The sequence below is a fragment of the Ostrea edulis genome, chromosome 7, assembly GCF_947568905.1.
Source record: "Ostrea edulis chromosome 7, xbOstEdul1.1, whole genome shotgun sequence".
NCBI classification, from domain to species: domain Eukaryota; kingdom Metazoa; phylum Mollusca; class Bivalvia; order Ostreida; family Ostreidae; genus Ostrea; species Ostrea edulis.
In genome coordinates this window covers 26,799,513-26,825,676 of record NC_079170.1, presented here as the reverse complement: position 1 = coordinate 26,825,676, position 26,164 = coordinate 26,799,513, and the positions used below count along the sequence as shown (strand labels likewise).

Here is a 26,164-nt window from a genome sequence, read left to right as displayed (position 1 = left end):
AAATGTAGAGCATGCGTCCAACGGCGTTTTTGTCTTCTTTCCCTCATTTTATTTATTTATTTATCTATTTTTTTTATTTATTTTTTTCTCTCTTCGTTTTCTTTACATTTCTTTTTTTTTTTTCAAATGGGCAAGTTTATGAATGAGAATTATAACGACACTGAATTTTAAAAAGACGTTAGATCCACCCACAGACTCACTAAATAGGCATCTGTTTGTGTATGGAGCAGCGGAATTATAGCATATAATTATGATGGTATTGATTGAAGCACTGACATACAAAATTTTGGCACAAAACATTTATCTCTCTCTTGAAATTTTAATGTAGCACCATCATTTTTCTATCCATTCGTTCAATACAGCTCTTTGACAATCTTTTGTTAAATTTTTCATTAGAGGGAAATTGGGAGGTACAAATGTCTTGCATCATAGCTTCGAATGAATGGTTGTTTTTTGTTGTTGTTTTTTTGTTGTTGTTTTTTTACATTAAATTACCTCCGCCTGAATTAGAATGTCGCCGTTCTGCCCCCCCCCCCCCCCCCTTTCTTTGTCACGATCGTGCGTATATCAAACGGAACTGATATGGCATCTTGTTGAAAATCTAGCTTTTTATAGCAGCACGTTTTAGCTACATCGGGATGTATTTTACATTTGAATTGACCAGTCATAAAATTCTTGGCGCACAACTCCCGAAACTCAGTGACTGTGAACTGATATCTGCGTAGATTTCGTTTATATATTTTCCTGATGTTTGGATCCTTTGGTAATAAGGGGCGAAAAGCAGCAACACACCTCACCGGATAATGCTAACGGACGTCCAACGGATAACAAAATTCTCAATCCGTTCGACTCTGTTCCTTTGCGGGTTTTTTTTTTTTTTTTTTTTTTTTTTTTTTTTTTTTTTTTGTTGTTGTTTTTTTTTTTGTTGTTTTTTTTTTGTCCGTTTCTATTTCGGCCAATGCGTTCTTTTTCTAGCGAAGTCCGGTCCGGTCGATCCGGCGGAAAGTTTTGATCATGTTCAAAACTTGAAACGGGCATCACCAGACTATGGAGTCCGCTTAGTCTACGGTAGCTATGCGTTGCTACGCGTTTTAATCGGAACTCATGCGTTTCTTTACCTATGGTTGTCCAGTTCACATCCGTTAATGTCCGGTGGACATGAGTCACGACTGGACTACTACAAGACAGTGATCAATCTCATATTTAATCTAAGTAATACAAAATAGATAGTTGGGCAAACACGGAGCCCTGGATATATATTTACCAGAGGTGGGATCAGGTGCTTAGGAGGAGTAAGCATCCCCTGTCGGCCGGTCATACCCGCCGTGAACCGTATATCTTGGTCAGCTAAACGGAGTTATACGTAGTCAAAATCAGTGTGCCAAGAAGAACATAGCAATCGTTATAAAACACGTCAGACAGCATTTTACTCAATGTCAAAACATTTTTGTTACGCAATCCTTTGTCTTTTGAGGCTTTTATATAGAAGAAAGTCCACTTGTAGTGAAAAAGTTACCTGTAGGTGTCCAATAAGTTGACAATTGCTGTCCATTATAGATACTGTCCGTTCTTAAAAAAATAATGGACAGTAATTGTCAACTTATTGGACAGTGCCAGGTAAACCCAATATTTTATTAGACATCTACAGGTAGGCTGAAAACAAGAGAAAGACAATACATTTGTCAAAGAGATACAAATTTAATTTTAGATTCCCTACAAGTAAGAATCAACACAGATATCGGAAAAATCACTGAAACACTTACAAACGATATTTCTCTTTAGTAGAATTCTCTGCTTCAACTCGTAAGATTCACATTTTTTTTAAATCCATTGGCCATTACTATATTGCATCAAAACTTAAATTTGAAAGACATATTTCCATACTGTATTTGAATTTCGCTGGATTCAGAGGCACATTCCGAAACTTCTTCACAACGTTTTTTGTTTTGTTTTTTTTTTATGTTTTCTTTATTAGCAAATCCTAATTCTGAATTATTATTTTCGCTTTCATGTTATAATTTCATTTCACGAGATAGGTGCATTGGGTTCTTTTGGCTGGCGTTAGTTATTTCCTCATCCAAATATTCGAAAACACGATGCTTTTCAGATTGGCTCCATAACTTTCTCACCCTCCATATCCTGAATATTTGCAACACTTTCACTAAAATTCTTAAATTTTGACTGTGCAATGAAAATGTTCTCCCCATCAGAGGAAGACATGTTGATATGGCTCAGTACTATAGAAAGAATGAATATAAAATCTGCAGTAGAAGACTACTTACCTGACACTCTCCAATAAGTGAACAAAAGAAACAGAATTCTACGCAAGACTGGTTATATTGTCAGACTATTCAAAATAGCTTTATTCATAATTATCATTGTCAATGGGTTTACCTGAGACTGTCAATTCTTAGAACAAAAGATGTAATGTTTTAAGTAGGATATAAGCCTCAAACTGTCCATTCTGTGAGAAAAAGAACTGATCGAGGCCCGTAGGACCGAGATCAGTTCTTTCTCTCACAGAATGGACAGTTTGAGGCTTATATCCTTTACATATGTTGTATTGGCAAACTAGATCGTTATAACGACCATAGAATTTGCGAAATGCTGACTTCAATCGAAACTGTTGAAACCCCTGCACCATCAACTTGTTTGTCAGTAGCCTGTTTCGATTTAAAAACTAACCATACATGCATGTAGAGCAAGGTCTTGCGTATTGAATCAGTTGAGATATGCACACACCATATGTAGGTGATGATGAAATATTGTTACATAAATATGAGAAGTTGATGATGGAGAAGCTGAAATCATGTCTACAATCTCTCTCAAGACTGAAATGTCTTGTACGCGGCCATCATTTACTACGCCGCTAGAGCTAGAGGAATAAGATATTATAGAATGTCTCAGGCGCACAATATACGCAATGCAAAGTTAGCGTTCAATAGATTAACGCTAACATTCTCTAGATTTTACGCAGATTTTAAAATAGACTATTTATTAGCTATATAATAAAATATATAATCTACCCTGTCAAGGAATTTACCGAAAATACTAAATATGGTATTTGAGAATGTGGCATTTATAAAATTGACCAGGACATTATCTTTTTAAATCTTCAACAGCGTCTGTAATATATTCAACGGACCTATAGTAACCTTTAGATGTCGCCCATTTTGAAGTTGATTTCGTTTAAAGTCAGCATTTCCCAAATTACATGTTCGTTATAACGATCTAGTTTACCAACCTGTCAATGACTAAAGTGCTGCCTGACGAATTTCATATCAATTGTTAGGCCGTTCTTTACGCACTCATTTTGACTACAGATTACACCCTTTACCTGATCAAGATATAGGACTCCCGGCGGGTGTGACCGGTCGATAGGGGATGTTTACTCCTCTTAGGCACCTGATCCCACTTCTGATATATCCAGGGGGCCGTGTTTGCCCAACTCTCTATTGTGTATTTCTTATAAGAGCTATTAGATTGATCACTGTTCAATATCTTCACTTTTTTATACAACATTTAGCATTTGAGTTTTTTGATTAAGCCAACAAACCGTCAGTGCTATAAATAAAGATTGAAAGTCGAGTCGATACACACACACTTTGAAACACAAATAGAGTTAAAAATGAAATTCTAAGTTGAGGATTTTTCTAGTGCGTACACTATTTGAACCGTTTCAAATAATAATACTGGTGCAATAACGGTGCATAATGACATAAAGTAGGGATGTCAGATCAAATAAAATAAGTTATGCAATTGATTTTCTCATTTTCATTTTCCTTGATAATAAGATTTGGGTAAGGTATTTAGAATGACCACAAGAGGAATTACAAGTTCAAAATCTCATGCAAATTGTTTGGAAATCATTCCATTGCTGTGAGTGTGTTCTGAAGGAACGTGAGACTAAGACTTTGTTCTCTGTTCCGGACAATTGTCATAAACACACAAAGCGAATGCATGATTTTGTCTTTGTTCCTATCATGTTTCATTCCCTTTGTTTCTGAATTAATAAAAACGGTTTGGGACGAATAACGTGAAACACAAATAAAAACGAACGATACAATGTAATTGCTTCGTTATTTTCTTTCTGTAGTTTGCCGAGGCAATGGAATCGATAAGTAATATGAAATGTGGAAAATTACAACAAATAGAGTAATGTATTTTAAATTTCATGATTATCAGATCTGATGTAATTGAAAACAAACAGAAAGGACCAGTGAATGTCAATTCACATCATTTAAGGAATGAAGCAAATGTTGACTTATGTTATTTGATATAATCTAACTTGGTGCAGTTCATGCTTTATAATCCGTGAATCATGGGAAGAGTAAACTGCATAGTTAAGTTATATAATGCACGTTTACTCGTAGATTTCATAGGCCTACAACTTAACACTGCTGCAATGTAAATTTGGCCCAAAAAAAGTAGTGACACTTGGGTTGTCAAAGGGGCGGGACGCCATATCAAATCATATTATATAATATAAACTAAAAAAAATTCAGTTTGCTCAGCCAATAAAATTGAGTGTTACAAATAGAATTAAATTATATTCTGATAGAGTTGATTGAGTTCTTATCTTAATGAGTGGCATATTCTGGATATGGAGGGTGAGAAAGTTATGGAGCCAAATTTTGATCTGAAAAGCATTGTGTTTTCGAATATTTGGATGAGGAATAATTAACGCCAGCCACAAGAACCCAATACGCCCATCTCGTGAAATGAAAATAATAATTCAGAGTATGCTGATAAAGAAAACATAAAAAAGCGTTGTGATTAAGTTTCGGAATGTGCCTCTGAATCCAGCGAAATTCAAATACAGCATGGAAATATGTCTTTTAAATTTAAGTTTTGATGTGATGCAAGGTGAAGATAACGAAAAGTGATCAATCTCATAACTCCTATAAACAATACAAAATAGATAGTTGGGCAAACACGGACCCCTGGACATACCAGAGGTGGGATCAGGTGCCTAGGAGGAGTAAGCATCCCCTGTTGACCGGTCAAACCCGCCGTGAGCCCTATATCCTGATCAGGTAAACGGAGTTATCCGCAGTCAAAATCAGTGTGCCAAGAACGGCTTAATCGGTATGAAACACGTCAGACAGCATTTGACCCAATGATAGGTTATATAATAATAATAATCATCATCATAATCATAATATAGGATATATGATAATGGCCAATGGAATTTTTAAAAAATGTGAATCTCGAAGTTGAAGCAGAGAATTCCACTTCCTTTTTAAGTGTTTCAGTGATTTTTCCGATATCTGTGTTGATTCTTACTTGTAGGGAATTTAAAATTAAATTTGTATCTCTTTGACAAACGTATTGCCTTTGTCTTATTTTCAGCCTACCTGTAGACGTCTAATAAGTTATTGGGTTTACCTGGCACTGTCCAATAAGTTGACAATTATCAAGTAGTATCTGTCCATTCTTAAAAATAATGGACAGCAATTGTCCACTCATTGGACACCTACAGGTAACCTTTTCACTACAAATGGACTTTCTTCTATATAAAAGCCTAAAAAAAAAAGCAAAGGATTGCGTAACAAAAATGTTTTAATGAAAAATAGATTCAGGAAAAACGCTCGGTTAACAATCCCAGAGCATAATCGATATAAGAATATTCATAACGAGATAATTAACTCGTATAACGAGATAGCTAACTCGTTATAAAGAGATCATATTAAACTCGTATATCGAGAAACTAGCTAGTTATAACGAGATAGCTAATTCGTTATAACGAGATAATTAACTCGTAGAGTGAGGTACTAACTCGTTATAACAAGATAATTGAGTCGTTATAACGATATAGCTACTTCGTTGTAACGAGATAATTAACTCGTATAACAAGATACTAATTCGTTTTAAAGAGATAATTAACTTGTTATAACGAGATACTAAGTAAAGATATTGGATTTTTATTTACTTGTTCAAAATTGAACCCAGTCGGCTTTCATAGAATGTGAACGGGGAATTTAACGAAAAAAATATTAAAATCAGTTCTAAATTAATCATTCAAAGGAATTTTTTATGAAGTTTAATGTTTGGTAAAGTTAACAATTGCCAAATGGTTTTTGAAGCGAAAAACCTTACTCAAACCAGTGACAAGAGTGGTGACGAATACAGAAGAAAAAAATACAGTATGTGTATTTCTTAGAACCAATTCTTCCGAAACTTAACATGATAACATTTTCGTGGAAAGAAACGGTTCATATGGAAACAGCCAGAGTATATTGTTAAAAAAGCGCACGTGGGTTTAATTAAATCAAAATGTTACAATGTATGGGACCTGCAAAGTCTGGTATAGTGGACAGAAATTCAGGAGGTTTTGGAGACCATATATTGATTTGAAGAAGACAAAAATATAGGAATCAGTAAAAAGGACTGTCTGTCATAGCAGGCACATGTTGATTTAATGGAGACAAAGCTTTAAAGACTCAATCACAAGGACAGGTATACATAGAAATATAGGATTTATTCAAGCAAGGTGTAACTTATACATCCGACGAAGTAATACATGTATTGAAATTTAAACGTTATCAATTTTACGACTATGAACAAATAAGTTCTATATCTTTTTTCAATGCTTTTCGTTGGTTCGAATTTTGGTGTGAAGGGGTCATTGATGTGGGAGGAAACCTACATGTCGGAGTAGGCGACCACAATACCCTCTCACAAACAGCTACTGTCGATCGACGAGAAGCGAGTGTGTCGACCACTATGTTACTCAGATACCCGGATACAGGCACCGCTACTTACCAAAAGAGCAGGCTGATTCAATGTACTTTTAAGTCTATGGACAAAATACATCTTGGATTATAGAAAGACAGGTCTGCGTGATACAAACAACACAGTGATAAATTGAATGGCTGATCGTGTAGTATGAAAAATTTGTCTGAACAAGTATGGGAATCTGTAGAAAGGATAGGATGAACAAGTATGGAAATCTTTATAAAGGATAGGCTGAACAAGTATGAGAATCTGTATAAAGGACGGCTGAACAGGTTTGGGAATCTGTATAAAGGATAGGCTGAACAGGTTTGGGAATCTGTATAAAGGATAGACTGAACGAGTATTGGAATCTGTATAAAGAACAGCTGAATAAGTATGAGAATCTGTATAAAGGATAGGCTGAACGAGTATGAGAATCTGTATAAAGGATAGGCTGAACGAGTATGAGAATCTGTATAAAGGATAGGCTGAACGAGTATGAGAATCTGTATAAAGGATAGGCTGAACGAGTATGAGAATCTGTATAAAGGATAGGCTGGACAAGTATGAGAATCTGTATAAAGGATAGGCTGGACAAGTATGAGAATCTGTATAAAGGATAGGCTGGACAAGTATGAGAATCTGTATAAAGGATAGGCTGGACAAGTATGAGAATCTGTATAAAGGATAGGCTGGACAAGTATGAGAATCTGTATAAAGGATAGGCTGGACAAGTATGAGAATCTGTATAAAGGATAGGCTGGACAAGTATGAGAATCTGTATAAAGGATAGGCTGAACGAGTATGAGAATCTGTATAAAGGATAGGCTGGACAAGTATGAGAATCTGTATAAAGAACAGCTGCACAAGTATGAGAATCTGTATAAAGGATAGGATGAACAAGTATGGGAATCTGTATAAAGGGCAGCTGAACAAGTATGGAAATCTGTTTATTATATATTTGTTATATAATACAGGATTTCTGCATCCCTGATATGAACATAGGCATGTGCCCTTTATCACACACCCTGTATCAGCACCCTTTGTTTCACTCTTTATCGTGCGTTTTGAACACCTCTGTAGTTTTCATTCGGAGTACCTCGGAATACATGGACAAATTTGTATCATATTCCATATCAACCCTCAACCAATATCAGTCCTTGGGCCTACGGCCCCCGGGCTTGATATTGGAGTCTCAGGTTGATATGGAGTGTGATACAAATTTGGTCATGTATTATTCTGTATATAATGGATAGGCTGAACAAGTATGGGAATATGTACAAAGGATAATCTGAAAAAGTAATGGCATTGGATTAACGATAGGCTGACCAAGTATTGCAATCCATCTAAAAAAACAGACTAAAAACGTTCTTATTAATGATATGAGAATATAACTATAGAACATGTTGAACAAGTATGTGTAGAAAACCAGTATTGGAACTTGTACTAAACAAAACAAGTATCGGATCGTGTACTGAAAAAACAAGTATGGGAACTTGTACTGAACAAACATGGAAAACGGGACTAAATGACAGCCGAAGGTTAGTATTGGTATGGGAATCTGTCTAGAGGACAGAGTAACTCAAAAATACAATTATTGACATTTTTACATTAAAGAAAACTAAAACCTGAATTAGTATTGATTTCATCATTCCTTACTGCTTGAACTTCTGCCTGCAGTGTACACGTTTCACTAAAAATAACCTCGGTTACACAATTAGTAACATTGATTTAATGACATCTAACCTTTGCTAAACGATTAGTGACATTGATTTCATGACCCACATATCATAATACCTGTCAAAATATAACAAAGATACAATTCATATACTACTTGCTTGTAGGTGTTTAGTTTTAAGATATGCAACTAAAGAAAAGTTCCTGATTTACATTTACTAGTAAATGATTTATGAACATATATTGGCTCTTTGATGACAATAATCAAAGGGAATGTGGGGATATGCGCTAGTAAATTATTCACATGATGTATGACAGTAACAAATTTCAAATTTAATGGTTATACACTTCATGAATGATCTGTTTTCAATTCAAAAGAAAAGATGAAAATCATGGTGATACAAGTATAAACGTGGCAGTACTAATATTCGTATGCTGCTCCGTTTGTCTGATTGGGGTATTCTCCATGAAAGACAATAAGGGAAAGCAAGCCGATATAAAATTAAATCCAATTCGGTCAAACATGAATCTCCACAGTTTTGTCATTTCCGCCGTGTCATCAAAAATTGCGATGCAATTAACTTGTCAACACCGGAAATATTCCGCTGTTTAGAAACATCAAACCGAATTCATGCAATCTATTGCTTTGAAGTTTATCCATACTTCATTATCCTACTTAAAAAGGAAACGTAGTTCGACCAAAATCGTTTCTGTGCTTTCCTGCAATATTCATCAAACCTTGACGATCTTTGATCACTTCTTTTTAACACGTGGTGGAATATCAGGTCCACTTTTTGATCTCTATTCTTATGTAAAAGAAATTATTAAATGATGAAATTTAAAATGAGGTCCTCTGACTTTCACTTTCACTTTTTATATAGACGATACTTGATTTATGCAATAACAAACACAAGTGATCGTGGTAGCTCAGTGGTAGAGCGTTCGCTTTGTAACCGGGGGGGGGGGGGGGGGGGGTCATGAGTTCGAGACCCATTTGTGCCATTGCCTCGTCAACTAAACATAGGTAGTGATTGCTCCTTCGCCAAATCCTCGGCATTTAGAAGTGATGATAATGGGTCTTTCGGGTATAACCTTAAAAACCTCGGAGGTCCCGTGTCGCAACAGGCATTGACGCGTTAAAAAACCCTCGCTGCTATGGCTATGGGTGCCAAACATATAGCTAAATTTGTGGTACTGCACCTACAGCTGATGACATCGCAATATGAGTGAACAATTCTAAACGGGACGTAAAGCAAACCAACCAACCAACAATAGCGAAGGAGATAGAGATAACGAACAGTGATCATGATCAATCTAATCAACCTAGACAGAGTAACACAATCTACAGAAGGACAAACATGGGTCCTGGAAACCCCAGAGGCGGGATCTGGTACTTATGAGGATTTAATACTCCCTGCTCACCGGTAACACTCGCTTGTGAGCCCTACATCTTGATTAGGTAAACGATAGTCAAATCGATATTAAAGAACACCTCAGACAGCATCCGACTTGAGGCCAGGTTGTATATGCAAATACGATCATTATCATAACCTTGGTAATTTGCTAATTGCTGACTTTAAACAATTTTCGAATTGTTGGCTTTAATCAAGTCTGTTGAAACCCCAGTAACATCAACTTAATTGTCAGTAGCCCCTCGAATTAAAAATTTATGAAACCCGGAACATGCTCTCTCGTATCAAATCACTTGAGAGACATCAACACCACATGTAGGCTTGTTGTGAACACATTCTATCTAATAATCAAATGAATTGGAAACAAGTTAATTTAAACTTACTATATATACGGTATGTAATGCACATTGGATACAACAGATAAATAGCGAGTGAAGCAAGGTTAAATAACAGAGCACGTACTAATTACTTAAATATACAAGATTCATCTATGAAAGGTGAAGATAACGAACAGTGATCAATCTCATAACTCCTATAAGTAATACGAAATAGAGAGTGGGCAAAACACGGATCCCTGGACACACCAGAGGTGGGATCAGGTGCCTAGGAGGAGTAAATATCTCCTGTTGATCGCTCGCACCCGCCGTGAGCCCTATATATGAATCAGGTAAATGGAGGAATTCGTGGTCAAAATCGGTATGTAAAGAACGGCATAAAATAGGCATGAAACATGTCAGACAGCATTTGACCTAATGAAAGGTTGTATTGGCAAACTAGATCATTATAACGACCATAGCATTTGCGAAATGCTGACTTTAAACGGGATTAATGAAACCCCTGTGACGTTAATTTGTTTTTCAGTAGCCTGCCTTGATTTAAAAACTGATCATACGCAGAACAAGCTCTTACGTATCAAATTAATTGAGGATTATAAACACCATATGTAGGTGATAATGGAATATTGCCACATAAATATGGGAAGTTGATGATGGAGTAATTTTTGAATAACTTATAACCAGATGCAAATATTTCCGAGTTCCATTTTTCTTGCAGTCTATGGAGAACACGCTCTAGCGTATCGAATCAGTTGAGATATATAAACACCATATGCAGGTAATAATGGAATATTGCTGTATGAATATGGGAAGTTGACGATGAAGCTGAAGTTTTGTCAGAAAGTTGAGTTGTTAATTTGCCGTTAACATCTATGTTCAATAAAATATCTAAGTATGAAGCAGATATGGAAAACTGGTGTCTTTTTTAATTCGAGATATCCCGCGGGCAGGTGTGGTACAATAAAGATCCCTCCCGGCAGTAAGCGCCGAGGATAGGCCTAAATATTGCAGCCATTCACCGGCAATGGGGACGTCTCCATATGGGTGAAATATTCTCAAGCGGGACGTTATACAATACTAGTATATAATCAATCAATCAATTTATTTCGAATTCACTGGGATATATGGAATCGACATATTATAACTTCCATGGACATGTTGATCTATTACAGAAAATTTTTAATCAATTGAAATAAAATTGATTGTTCTAATACTTTTTTCTTCATCTTTGTCATGCTTGAATTGAAGGGTTAAAATAAATATTGCATTAATTTCAAGGTTTTTTTCTGGGTTTAATGATTGTATCGTTAAAGTGCGTCGCTATGCCTCAGGAAATAAACGTCGGGAGAATTGGAATTTCGCTGACTCACTCAATACCATAAATAACTGTATACTATATTTACATCCTCAGTAATGACATGTGTAGCAGGACTATAGTTCAAAGAAGAACATGTTTAGGAGGAATGTTTTAAAGATGTCATATATATGTACAGGTTGTTTGTAATTAAAAAGTTTAGATTTTTGTAGCAACAGGATGTAACCTTGAACTTCAAATAACATGGAATACAAGATTGAACATTTTTATGATTAATAAATGCTTATGTTAACAGCATCTATTCCTTTGTCAGTACATGTAAATTTCAGTTTAAAGAAATGTAATTTGAAATTTTAATCCAACATACTTCAAGAATATGTTATCTATATACCAAAGTTATCTTTCTTCGTAATGTGAAATCCCTTCTAGTTTGATATTCTAACATAGTACCAAATTAAATCATCATAACGTACAGGAATTTGCATAAAAGCAGTGAAAGGACAAGGGAAGTATCATTAATGTCTAATAGCATCATTAGCCATGTAGTCATAGTTAGCTATATAGCCATAAGTCTGTGCTCTATATCTCTATCTATATATCTACATCTCGTTTGAATTTTTCATTTCAATCAACGATTGACAATTAAATTTTTAGGTAGTCAATATGTGTATGGTTTTGTTTTCATGAACAGGTGACGCCGCTGCCCCGAGTTCTCTCACACCAAACGTTACTGTACAATCTGCATATTCATCTGTGACTGAACTCTACATTGGCTCAAAGGTCGAATTCACACTAACCGTGGCGTTTCCCACGGGAACGACGGAAGGAGTCGTGGTAGAGATTCTTCCGTCGACAAATGTAACTGTCATGGCGGTTGGTGCTGTAACCATGAGCAGAGGAAGTAATCTTGACATTGATCCCAACACAAAGATGGTTTACCACCCAACAGAGGACACCAAAGATGTAAGTTTCATCTCCTAAGAAACTGATATTATAGTTGACACTTTTGCTCTCTCTTTCGTTTTCATGCAAGGAAAAAATCCTAAAACGTACAAGAGTGTAGGGTATAATGAATTAGCCATATATGTACATAACATGAAAAGAGAAGCAACAAATTTTGTATCCCTGAAAAACGAAAAAGCAATTAATCTCAAGTGAGTCCAAAGCAGTGTACAATGAAGATGTAGAACTGTAGCTCTCTGGTTATTGTGATTTAGGAATGAGCTATAGGTCGTCATTAAAAAGATACCGACTTAAAGTACAATTAATCCGCGCAAAATTAGAGTATCTTCAGATTTTATTTTTACATTGCCGCCTCCAAATTTTAATTTCGAAAAATCCCTTACAATCGTTCTGACTACAATTGTGTAAAGACATACCTTCTAAAATTTAGCAAAACCAATAATTGTCGCCTGTTTATGCAGTCATCTTGGATTACCTGTCAATTTTAACTCTAGAGAGTTATAGCTCACACAATATTCAATACACATTGAATCAATTCCAAATGAATTAAGTGAGGTAGACAACTCCAACTTGAGAAATGAAAAGATGTGTAAAATGCCATTATATCATCATTGTTATTCCAGAGTGCTTTCAAAATCTATACACGTGGCGTGTACAACTTTTCTGACGTGTATAACTCCGGGACTTCCGGTACAGATGCTGACAACAACCTTGTGATTGACTACGAAGCGTTCGTGGTGTCGGTAGATGATGTGACAGATGGTGCAACGCATTGGGTCAGCGCGGGAATAGAGTATAACAACAGCTTCAATGTCTGGATAGGACAAGTGTCCTACACCATGAAGACATCAAATCCCGTAAGTTCTTACAATGTCTGGATAGGACAAAAGTCCTACACCATGAAGACATCAAACCCCATAAGTTCTTACAATGTATGGATAGGTCAAAAGTCCTACACCATGAAGACATCAAACCCCATAAGTTCTTACAATATATGGATAGGGTAAAAGTCCTACACCATGAAGACATGAAACCCCGTAAGTTCTTACAATGTATGGATAGGACAAGTGCCCTACACCATGAAGACATCAAACCCCGTAAGTTCTTACAATGTATGGATAGGGTAAAAGTCCTACACCATGAAGACATCAAACCCCATACGTTCGTACAAGTAGATAATTAGATGGTCATTGGAAATGTCATAATGAAAATATCCCTTAATATATAGATGTTTTCCTCCATTGCACAATTTTTACGATCCAATAATCTTACAAGTTAAATATACCCCACACCATATAGATAGATACATACAATGTATGTAGTCTGTGTAACACATCAGGTGAAATCTAATTATTACAGCTAAGTAAAATACTAGTACAGCTAAGTAAAATACTAGTACAAAGATTATCTTGTTATGATTTTTATCAAAGTTCTTTACGTAACATCAATGAAACTCCCAATATATTTTATGAAATATCAAACAACGTTTCATATTGCATATTACGGTCGACAGGGGATGCTTAGTCCGTCTAGGCACTTGATCCCACCTCTGGTATATCCAGGGATCTGTGATTGCCCAACTATCTATTTTGTATTGCTTATAAAGTTATGAGATTGATCACTTTTCGTTATCATCACCTTTCATATATGCATGTCATGGCACTACTGCCCAGAGATCTCAGACTGATCCAAGGATCAAAATCAAAAAAATCCCCAAAGTGCAAATTATGTATCCATGTTGACTCTCCATAGCACAGATTCGAATTTTGTACTGACTCATAAGTTGTTATTTGGAACACTTTCGAATTTTTTATTTTTTAAACGTTTCATTATTTTCACTGTTTATTCGTCAAGTTAGAATGTCATATCCTGTTTACACAATAGAGGACGCAATAATTCACACCATTGCATTTTGCTTGCCAATCATAGGCCATTCTTGGCACACTGATTTGACTACAGATTACTCTGTTTATCTTATCAAGACATAGGGCTCACGGCGGGTGTGTTTACTCCTCCTAGGCACCTGATCCCACCTCTTGTATATCCAGGGTTCCGTGTTTGCTTAACTCTCTATTTTGTATTGCTTATAGGAGTTATGAGATTGACCACTGTTCGTTATCTTCGCCTTTCATACATACATTATTTATTAAATACAAATAAAATCAAGCCTAAAAGCCCATTTTTGATAATTGGAAAAATAATTACCAAGTACGTATTTTATTGTTTATCATAATGTATTCATATTGTTGAAAAGGATCTTTTTCCCCAAACATGACAACTTACAATTTAAACTCGGAAGATTATATTTTTCAATATACATCGTCTCAGATGTCTCCAAATTTATTTCTCTCCCCCTCTCTCTCTCTCTCTCTCTCTCTCTCTCTCTCTCTCTCTCTCTCTCTCCCCATTTGCAGTGTGTGCATGATATGGTATACACTATTTAACGATGACTCTTCATGCATGCGAACTACATATCGACGTCAAAAGATTTTTTCCAATACAAATTTATCATCTATGTTCCGAACATGATCTTCAAAATTCATAGTGAAATATTGCAATTTATAAAAGAAATTAATGTATTTTTCTTTTATTATCAATACCTTTACCTAGGCTGTATCGAAGACACCCGAATACAACTTAACCTCACATGCCAGCGCCACTTCTCTCGCTAAAGGGGAACTAATGACGGTTCTGTTTGAGGCGTGGTTGCCATACCCTAGTCCAGACATCGCGGCGGAGGCCATCAATCTCCACAGTGACTCCAACAATAACGATCTCCAGATAGTGTCACTACACGTTAAGTCTGTAGGCATAAACATCGACGGAACAACAGATGCACCACAGGTATGTCTATGTGTTCTCCTGTCTATGTCTGAGCGTGTATTATCATGTGTATACGTAGATTATCATGTTTAAGCGTGTATTCTCATGTTTATGTCTAAGCATGTATTTTCATGTCTAAGTATAAGCGTGTATTCTCATGTTTAAGCGTGTATTTTCATATCTAAGCGTGTATTCTCATGTTTAAGCTCATCATAGTATGTTCATTTCACAGCTTTGTTACTTGATAGTCACTGCGCTTGCGCCGAAAACGGAGGACGAGTAGGTTACTTCTGTTTACGCCATAAATAGTTTCGATTTATTGTTCTAAAGCATTTTGATAACCTTGATTTCCAATAATATTATTGATAGTTTTCTACCAGCAGATGTATGCAAATCTGAAGCCTTTGATGTCACCAAGAGCGTGACCCTAAAATTAATCATCTCAGAAATACATCGATCATCTGTCTAGAAAAAGGGGGGAAAATAAAAAGAAAGAAATACCTAAATGGTTTTATTTCAGAAGTCTGTGTAGTTATAACTATTATAGTCTCTTAATGCTCTAATGTAAATGAGATTAAGAGAAAGTAAAATTCACAACGTCGCTTTGTCAACACTACATTCTTGAAGATTCATAAGGAAAATCATATATTAAAAGACCATATTAACAATGCAATGCCAACACTTAGTACATATAATTCTGTTCCAGGTAAATGTAGAGAAGATGACGTCAGTTGGAGTTTTATGTAATAGTAGCTGGACTGGGTCAAGGCGTGTTCGAGTGGTCCTCCCCACAACCCTCACTAACAAAGGTACAAGCAATCGCACGCTTTTCATTTTCCAATTCAGCAATACTCCATTCCTTATGATGGAAAGGTGAAGATAAAGAACAGTGAAGAATACTAAGAGTATGGAAAATAAGAACCCCTGGGTCTACCAGAGGTGGGATCAGATGCTTAGAAGGAATAGCCATCTCCTGTCGACGGATCCTATCCGCCGTGAGCCCTATATCCTGATCAGGAAAACAGAGTAATCCGTAGTCAAAATCACTGTGTAAAGAACGTCATCAACTAATCAATTTATATTTTACATTCACCAATAACAGCAACTGTTTTGTTATATTAATGTAACTAACACAGTGACCAACCAGTGACCACATAACAGTAAATCATAAGCAATGTTTGAGACTTTCTTTGCCATTACAGTAGATTGATGGTTAAAAATTCAACGTATGTTTAATCAAGATATAATTATTTTCAAAAAATATATAGCAATTATCAACGGTTAACCAGAAATAAAGAAAGCATACACACCACATGTAGGTCAACGTCACCTTGAAAGCACGAGAACATCGAAAATACGAACTATTGATCCGAAAAATAGGAAAGCCAATGCCACACAGGAAAAGAAATTAACAAAGGTGATAGAAGTGTTTCATATCATTTGTTACACCGTTCCTTACATACTGATTTGAACTACAGATTATTCCGTTTAACTGATCAAGACTGCTCACGGCGGATGTGACTGTTCAACAAGGGATGCTTATTCCTCTTGGGCACCTGATCCCACCTCTGATGTGTCCAGGGGTTCGTGTTTGCCCTACTCTCAATTTTGTATTCTTTATAGGATTTATGAATTTGATCACATTTTGTTATCTTCACATTTTCGTGGCAAACCCACAGTCAATATTGTGTTATTATAAGAAGTCCATTATCGCAAGTTCCTAACCAAGTCAATTAACGCCAAACAAAAAGCTCCTGTAATGAAACCGGACTTATGGTGTTTCTATGAAATCAAACGGGTGGTCATAAAAGAGAAAGACGTATAGATAGTTGTACCAGATGTTCACAATGGAAACATGTCGTTCAAAGCAGTCGAATAAGTTTTGATGTTGGAATGATGTCAATGCTCCTGAACCACCGTGTTCGTCATTTATAGGGCTTTTTCTTGTCAATGATTGTATTATCTAAGAATACGCATCTGTGTGCTAAAATACCTATTTTCGATCAATTTGTTTACGTGTAGGGGTGCATCCAAGCCCCGTAACCCCTCTTCATATCCACCACTGGGTATCACATCACCTTTCATTGTTTTGTATTAACGATGTGATCTTATGCATCCAACCTACAGAGTACGTGGTACGTAGTTAAAGCAGGAAAACGAATGGTTCGATATCCACCTTATCCTTTGAATTTGAAATTAAAAAGTCAGCTAATGGAATATTTGATGGAATATCTCTCATGTACAATGCAAATTTACATGACAGACATCAATGATCGATTAACATCACCTAGAGTTCTTTAATAAACATTTGGGTTTTTCTCTGATGATAGAATCACGATCTACGGCTGTCGCCACAAGCACAGCAGACGATAAAATCGAATTCGAGGCAGTGATATGGATGACGACGGACGCAGTGGAAGGAGATGTATACCCCGTCGGGTTTGGTATTGAGGTGGACACAGCGGAAGTGTGGGTCTTCTACTTCAATCTTACGGCGGATCCTCCCTCCGTATCACCCACGCCGGTAAACCTTTGTCACGTCTCCAGCATATGCATTTATATTTAGCTATTTTTGCAGAGACAGATAAGCTGTTTCGATTTTCTAAATCATATCATTATTTGTAAGCATTCTTTAATGACTTGATGGGGAAAGTTATTCGCCAAGATTATAAATTATACATTAAAACAGACATTTTTGCCATATTGATTACAAAATGAGAGTTTATAATTTATTTACAGAGTCCTGCCATGATGTAGTATGGGGATTGAAATAATGTTCAAAGTGTTAATGTCAAAAGTTTAAGAATAGCCTATGCATTGCAAATACATTTGATATACATGACAAAACACAACTTTTTCGACCTTTTAAACTGAAAAGCAAAACATCAATATACTCTTATTCTCTCTTTTTCGCTCTCTCTATTTCTGAAAAACAATTAGTATTGTTTAATTTTAAAGCAATGTTAATCTTGTCATGATTACTTGTGTATCCCTTCAAATACAATAGGTTTCTCTCTGTAAAACTACGAATGTAGGGTGTTCCAGAATATCTTATACCATTATACCATTCAAAAACGTGTATTTTAAACGATAATTTTCTAAACCTTGTAAATTGTAGCTACAATAAGAAATGAATTCACAAACAAGCGTTCTGTCAAAATCTTCAAAATCTTCTTGAACATATGTACCATTTTATGCATTATCATGTCACAAGATCTCATCATATTTATTTGGCCAAAATGAATTCAATGCAAAACGAGTCTTCAAGAAATCAGATATCTTTCATTTCAAACTGAATTATCAAGAAAGTCTCCAGTAATGGGGATGAAACAATACCCTGAGATAAAACAACTCAACAAGCAACAAATTCTTCGAATATTGAGAAGATCTGAAAAAATCGGGATCCCTACAAGACAACAGGTATTCCAGCAATACACCGTACTGGGGATGAGAGAAAAATCCTTCAGCGATCTGTGAGGAATGATGTAAGCGACAGAGCAGATCCGGGGTGCACACAATCTTAAAACTCGATATCCATTTGAAACATGTATCTAAATTATGCAACATCCCCAACGAACGTCGCCATATGTTTGCGAAATCAGTAAACAACATTGAAATCATCGATGACATTTGGTTTCTGATGAAGCACATTTCTACCTTAATGGGATCGTAAACAAGAACAATGCGGGATGCTAAGGTTGTGAGAAATCAAATGTGTAGAAACCAAATGATATAAAGGTGGCGATAGACAGACGGCAAACAACATCAATTACTTTGAAGTTCTGTAGAAAAAAAATCCTTCAAGTTTCAGACGATGCATGACTCTAACGGAAATAATTATGTTATTAACTCAAATTACTACTCGAGCCGATTAGCTGCATCAACATTTGATGTATGAAACTTTTTTTTTTTCAAAACCTTCAATATCTTTCCTCCTAATTTTCCTGACCTGAATCCTTTTGGTTTCTTTTTATAGCGATATCTTAAAAATCTTGTGTACAAATCACAGCCAGGCTTTGTAGCAGAACTCAAGCCTCCTTTCATGGAAAATGCGGAGGATTTCATTTCAGACATGTGTTAGTATTCTCGGAAATTTTGCATATCGGTTGCAATGTTATTGCTAAAAAGAACGCCGTTTATACCATTTTCTGTGAATGTGTTGCGTTTTATATATTTGACACTCTTCGAACAGATCTTTGTGGAGTTTCTTCTATCACTCCTTTGGCCTCCTATATGGTACCGTTCTGACTGACCACGGCCTGTCTTTGTAGAAATGTCTGTTGTCCTGTACAGATCCTGAAACTAACTATTTGACAAAATATGTGGCTTGCTGAGTTGTTTTATCTCAGGGTATTGTTTTTTCATCACTATTACTGGCGATTGTATTGTTTTCTCATCATTCTTATCATAGTCACTAAGGACTGTGTTTGGTAGTACAATTTTAAAACAGAAGAAGCCTGTTCTCTTTACAATTCATTGTGCATGGAATTCAGTTTGATTATATAAATTATGCAATTTTGTGACATCATAATGCACAGGAAAGTGCATATAAGTTTTCAGCAGAACATTTTTGATGACTTCACCTTTTATTTGAGCTACCGGCACAGTTTACAACTTGTGGTCAGTTGTTGTTTAATGACATGGTTTTTAAATGGTATCTGAGACACCCTGTGTAATGATCCACAAGAACCTTGTAGTTACAACCTGGACAATAAAACTGTCAGACACGTGTGGTTGTGTGTCCCACTCGATAACATCGTGTTTATAATAAGGCGTTTGCATCGCAATTAAAAGGTCATAGTTTTTATTTTTATGCCCCTGGAAACATTTCGGGAGAGCATATAGTCGCCGCCATGTCTGTCCGTTCGTCCGTCCGTCCGAGCTCACATCTCCTAAAGCTTTCATTAGAAATCTATATTTAATTGATCACAAATTTTCCTTGAGATAAGGAATTTGGACCATAGTCTTCCAAGGTCATTTTGGAAAGGTCAAGGTAACTCAAAACATATAAAATTCCTGATTTCAACACGTTTTTTATGTTAAAGTTCCCATCTTCTAAACCATTCATCAGAAATTGATTAATTGATCACAAATATTTCTTGAAACAGGGACTTTGGATCAAAGTCATTTTGGAAAGAATCAAGGTCATTTACTTCGCGAGCAAAAATCGTGAGTCCAAGCCCCCGCTCGTGCCTTGCCGGTACCAAACTAGTACGTTAATATATGTAGTCATGTAAAACTTATACGGTACCAATTTTGATGCACCAGATGCGCATTTCGACAAATAATGTCTCTTCAGTGATGCTTAAGCCGAAATTTTGGAAATTTGAAATATCAATAAACTTGGAAGAGCTACAAGGAAAACTAGAGTGCCAAAAAAGCTGGGGCCGAATTCGTCCAATGATAAGAGCAATGCATGAGGAAGATAATCCTTAATTTTGAAATGAATTTCTAAATTTTATCACAGCAATTAAATAAACATCCGTATTTTCAAGCTAGTAACGAAGTACTTAGCTACTGGGCTGTAGAGACCCTCGGGGACTAACAGTCCACCAGCAGAGGCCTCGACCCAGGGGTCGTAATGTAAAACTTATACGGTACCAATTTTGATGCACCAGATGCGCATTTCGGCAAATAATGTCTCTTTAGTGATGCTCAAGACGAAATTGTAAAAAAATAAATGATCCTTTGCTAATACAACCGAGGTTCCATGCCGCGGCAGGCGTTAGCGCAATAAAGAATCCGCACAGTTACGACCCTGAGCACCATACATACATGTAGGTCTAAAGTGGTACTTCCCCTACATCTGGCGACATGTAGGTAAAAAGTTGCTAAAGGGAAGTATAACAAATGATCAAACAACATGCTGAAGACGTACTTAAAACTCAATTAAAATTAATAGCATATCCAGTATATAACAGCTAGTTTATGCTATTGTACTTTGATGAGAGGCGATTTATAATGATGTGATTTATGTTTTGTCATTATTATACCGCAGCAGGATGATATAATTATGCACTTTTTTCTCAGGGTACTTTAGTCATTCTTATATATGTTTGCAGTCCATGTCCATGGCTATCGGTGGTGTTAACAGCTCAGCTTGTGTCGGCGGAGTGACGGATTTCAGCGTCAATATCACCACTGTAGAGAGCGGTCTCACCACGTTCTCCTTAACAGTCGAGGTCCTCGAAAAAACTGCCAGTAAACCAGCCGGAGTAATGGTAGCCCACATGGATGTATTGGAAAGTGGAGAAAACATCCTCTGTATGGAAACAAATTTGACCAAATCAAGCACCACCTCCAACACGGCGATAGAAAATTCTGCTAGCATGTACTTTAACATAAGCAATTTTGGAACTAGGAGCCATGTAGGGGGAAATAACACAATTACGGTGAAAGTGTATTTGGTGCCGATGCCAGGATACTCGTTTGTTGGGGATACCCATAAAATTAAAGTAGGAATCAGTGGCCACACAACAGCAAATGATGAAAGTAATGAGATAAACATCATATGTGAAAATCCGCCAGATGTAAGTATAAATCGAATATATATTGTTAAATCGAATATTGTTATACATGTATATTGTATGTGATTTTATTTTAACGGGATTCATGATTTAGCGTGTTTGGCAGTGAAACAAGAGCGTTATGTCATGGCTACTCTCAATTATAGAACTCTCTGTTTATTCATTATCAAAGAACAAGCGCTAAATCATGATTACTTCAAATGGTTTTCCAGCTCCCACTGCACCAAACACTATGTACGCTAAAATTAGTACATATACATGTATATTAATAATACCATATTTATATAGCACCCTTTTCATACACTATGTACGCTCAAAGGTGCTTTACAATGCATATATACCTTACAACAGAATATTATACACATAATACATAGGAAATAAATAAAACATTAAAAGTTGTACCTATCCTGATTGTACATATAAAACATGAAAACACAAGATATCAACATGTATATTACATGTTGATAAAAAGATAGGTAAATATTAGTACTTTGTGATGCATCTAAGGGAGGGGTTCAAAACCACCCACTACCAAAATCATTATATAGTAATTACTCAAGATAATTTATTCCTTTTGTAGGAACGATTAGACAGGGCAAACATATGAGCCTAACGCTATTTGCGGACTTCACAACTCAGTTGCCCTATAATCAATTCGCTAAAAATGTAATATTTTGAAAAGACTGGCTCGTCTTTTTTGCAGACGCCAGTTGACTACACATTCAGCTTTTACCACAACTGCACCAGAACATGTTTGACGAGGGGATCCGTGTTCGAATTCATTCTGGATATCACCACGGAACGGAACAAAAACCCGGGTCGTGTAAACCTGGAGCTGGCTGTGCCGACCAACGACTCGGAGTCTTTCTTTGTCCTCTGTGGCTACGAAGTTACGAAAATCGGGTCCAACCTGAAATGTGTGAACAACGATACCATTAATGAAGCAACAAACAGCTCTGTGTAAGAAGGACCTCAAATCAATGTTCCAAACTCCGACAATGTCAAGTTGACAAGTGTTACGATTTTACTGGTTTCTAGATACACTAAGTACTTCGTTAGTAGCTTGAAAATACGGAAGTTTATTTAATTGCTGTTATAAAATTTAGAAATTCATTTCAAAATTAAGGAGTATCTCCCTCACGCATAGCTCTTCTTCTTAGACGAATTTTACTCCACTTTTTTGGCACACCGTTTTCCCCTATAATAGCTCTAAAACTTTATTGTTATTTCGGATTTCAAACATTTCGGTTGAGCATCACTGAAGAAGACATTATTTGTCGAAATGCGCATCTGGTGCATCAAAATTGGTACCGTATAAGTTTTACATGCTACTCTTACGATCAGGACATTTCTTTATCATGTGTTCCACGTGATATTTCGTAACTTTTCTTCTCTTCCAGTGATCATAATTTTTTAGTGCAGAATATTCTTTATACCAAGGTAAAACGATTTCGAATCCGATAGTCTGAAGCAAGTTCATTTATATAACATCAAGGTTAATTTGTACTTCAGCTTACCCGATGGTACTTATTCCAAAGTAGACGTAGTGTTCCCTGTGATGTGCAATCTGGGAATCGTCAACGATACAGAAGAAGATAAAGTCCAGGTCCGACTGACCGTCAAAATCCGGAATGACACGAGCGTCGACTCCAGTAGAGACGAGTGGTTTGGACTGGGCTCGCGATACAGCACTACTCAGGTCTGGGTGGGACAGTATAAACTGTGCATCCGGGCACCGGTAAGTCGATATAGTTCGTTCTCTTTTCAAATCTTAATGCATACTACTGCGTAGAGATTGATTGTTTGATGTTCCTTTAAGATAACTCCGTTTACCAGATCATGATGTAGGGCTCAAGGCGGATTTGACATGTCAACAGGAGATGCCTTCTCCTCCTAGGTACCTGATCCCATCTCTGGTATATCCGGGGGTCCGTGTTTACCCAACTCTCTATTTTGTATTCTATATAGGAATTATGAGATTGATCACTGTTCGTTATATTCACCTTTCATATGTAACCTTACAATTGCAAGCGTCAAATTCGGTCTTGGTAGAGGTTCCCATTATATAAAACAAATATACTATACAAGGCAAATCATGGTTCATTCTGACAAGTGATTCTGTAAACCTTTATGGATTATGTTAGCTTCAAAATTTATATTCGTAGAAAAGAATTTACTTTATTTATCAAAATCGTGATTTACAAATTCATGTACGTAACTATCGTTATTCAATTTGATAAAATAATCAGATAAAAATGACAGCTTTAAAGTCAGGACATATATTGTTAAGTTTATTATTCCATGATGTAGGCCCGCAGTAAATCACAGTCTTCTTTATGTAGACCCGCAGTAAATCACAGTCTTCTTTATGAAGGACCGCAGTAAATCACAGTCTCCTTTATGTAGGCCCGCAGTAAATCACTTTTCTATATGTAGGCCCGCAGTAAATCATTTTTCTTTATGTAGGCCCGCAGTAAATCGCTTTTCTTCATGTAGGCCCGCAGTAAATCAGTCTTCTTCATGTAGGCCCGCAGTAAATCACAGTCGACTTTCTAACACCAAAACATACAACAACAGTAAGCAGCTTTTTTAAATGCTTTCCGTCTTCAATCTTTTTAAAAAATGTTAAAGAGGCATACTACACAATGAAACAAATGCATGTATGCACGGATATGGAAGTCAATGTAAATAAAGTGCAAACTACATTTTTTACCGACACATATTAAAATTTCATTAACTTCTAGTACATGTGCGCAAATGCATTTTTTTAGGAAGCGAATCTTTCAGGCGTGGAAATTGTCACCTAAAATATGATCCATGCTCTATTCACAAGGACGTGATTTATATAAAAAAAAAATAGGCATGAAAGAGAAATTTATATGGCCGGGCCATAAATTGGGAATGGGGGTGCTATAACAGCTTTAGCTAAGAAGAATTGTTTTAGCACACTAAAATAAATTTCCCTAATTTTCGGGAGGTTTTTTTTTTGGTGTGAAATTAATCTTAAGATTGCAAACTATCAAAATATCATAATTTAATTTATGGATAGACCTTCCCTGGAGGAATTCATACCAAAACCGGTGCTAAAATAGGGGAAAAAAACTGCTTATATAAACTTTGAAGGTTAATTTCAGTATCGCAAATACTAAATTTCAAATTGTGAATTTGAAAAATTAAAACATATACGACAAAAGAGAATCAATGAAAGATGATAGAACAATGTGACTTTCCCGGAAAATTGTACTCCCTATATGTCTTTTTTTTTGTTACCCTGAAATGGTTCTGCCATAGAGGCCACAGTTGTCCGCACTTCATTCTCTATGCGTGGTTGCAGATTTTTAGGAAGTAAATGTGATGAATTACAAGTGAGACTACTTCTTTGGGGTTATTTCATTGACATGTAATTTTCTTTGCAATAAATGCTTTTACTTGGCTACCGAGTGGGGCATTTGTATCGTATGGACATATCTAGTGTGTTTCAGGACTACTACGCAGACCTTGCCAGAGTGGAGGGGGTGGCTATAGACCCCGCGGACTTAATCGGGGCCTTTCCGGGAGTTCGAGGGATCGAGTACAGCTTCGACGGCGTGGAGTTTAAGGACAAATCGGTCATAGTGAGTTGACGTTTAATTTCAAACGGAATTCTGGTAGACTTGCGTTGCGCAGAAAATAAATGTCAAACTAAATTTAAACTTTTAAGAGTTTCATTTGATTTAGAGATAAGAAAAGAATTTTTATTAGCAAGTTTTGTATCGTTCCAAATCTATTAGCATGGACAATTACAAGAGTTTAGTCGCGTGTGTATTTTGACAGTTCACGGCGGATGGTACCAATGGTTCTGTATACACTATCGACAAACCCTTCATCACCAAATATGTAGGAATGACAAATCAACCAACCCAGTCATGCGAGAAAAGCTGTTTCGTCAACCATGAGATGGTGGTAACTAAACGTACGTTAAATGGGAAACATAATATACGTTTTGGATTTGTAAAAGATAAGACAAAACGTAAAAAAGAACAAAATATCACAAATACGAGAGTTTCGAGTTTCTGCCGGAACACCGTTTTATTCTAAATTACACCTTGCAGTCACGTGATTTCGAAATTTAATAGCCCTCGATACTTTCGGTGCAGACGATACATGTACAGCTACAGACAGGTTTTTCATAGTATGACTTCTCAAAAGCGATAGAATATGCTGTCGAGGGATGTTACTCTAATACAAGAAGTAGGTCAAGGACGTTGGGACAGAAGAGAAAGAGCGGTGGCCATCGCCCCCATTAATTTGTACTTGTAAAGATCTCGAGAGGGGAGTGATAAATGTATGAAATTTGTGATCGCGATCTGCGTTGGTTTTTTGTTTTTGTTTTTTAATGTTATTCCACTTAGAATA

The 26,164-nt window shown here is 36.3% G+C and overlaps 1 protein-coding gene across 2 annotated transcripts in view; it reads left to right on the top strand.

Moving 5' to 3' along the window:
* Positions 1 to 26,164, top strand: part of LOC125655613 (uncharacterized) — a 36,807-nt gene that overhangs the window by 5,442 nt on the left and 5,201 nt on the right. For both annotated transcript variants that reach the window (XM_048885952.2, XM_048885953.2), the window contains exons 2-11: positions 12,148 to 12,419; positions 13,043 to 13,276; positions 15,030 to 15,263; positions 15,949 to 16,051; positions 17,573 to 17,766; positions 21,305 to 21,772; positions 22,473 to 22,729; positions 23,282 to 23,507; positions 25,252 to 25,383; positions 25,583 to 25,721. In XM_048885952.2, coding sequence (XP_048741909.2) covers positions 12,148 to 12,419; positions 13,043 to 13,276; positions 15,030 to 15,263; positions 15,949 to 16,051; positions 17,573 to 17,766; positions 21,305 to 21,772; positions 22,473 to 22,729; positions 23,282 to 23,507; positions 25,252 to 25,383; positions 25,583 to 25,721 — 2,259 coding nt within the window. The remainder of the gene's footprint in view (positions 1 to 12,147; positions 12,420 to 13,042; positions 13,277 to 15,029; positions 15,264 to 15,948; positions 16,052 to 17,572; positions 17,767 to 21,304; positions 21,773 to 22,472; positions 22,730 to 23,281; positions 23,508 to 25,251; positions 25,384 to 25,582; positions 25,722 to 26,164) is intronic.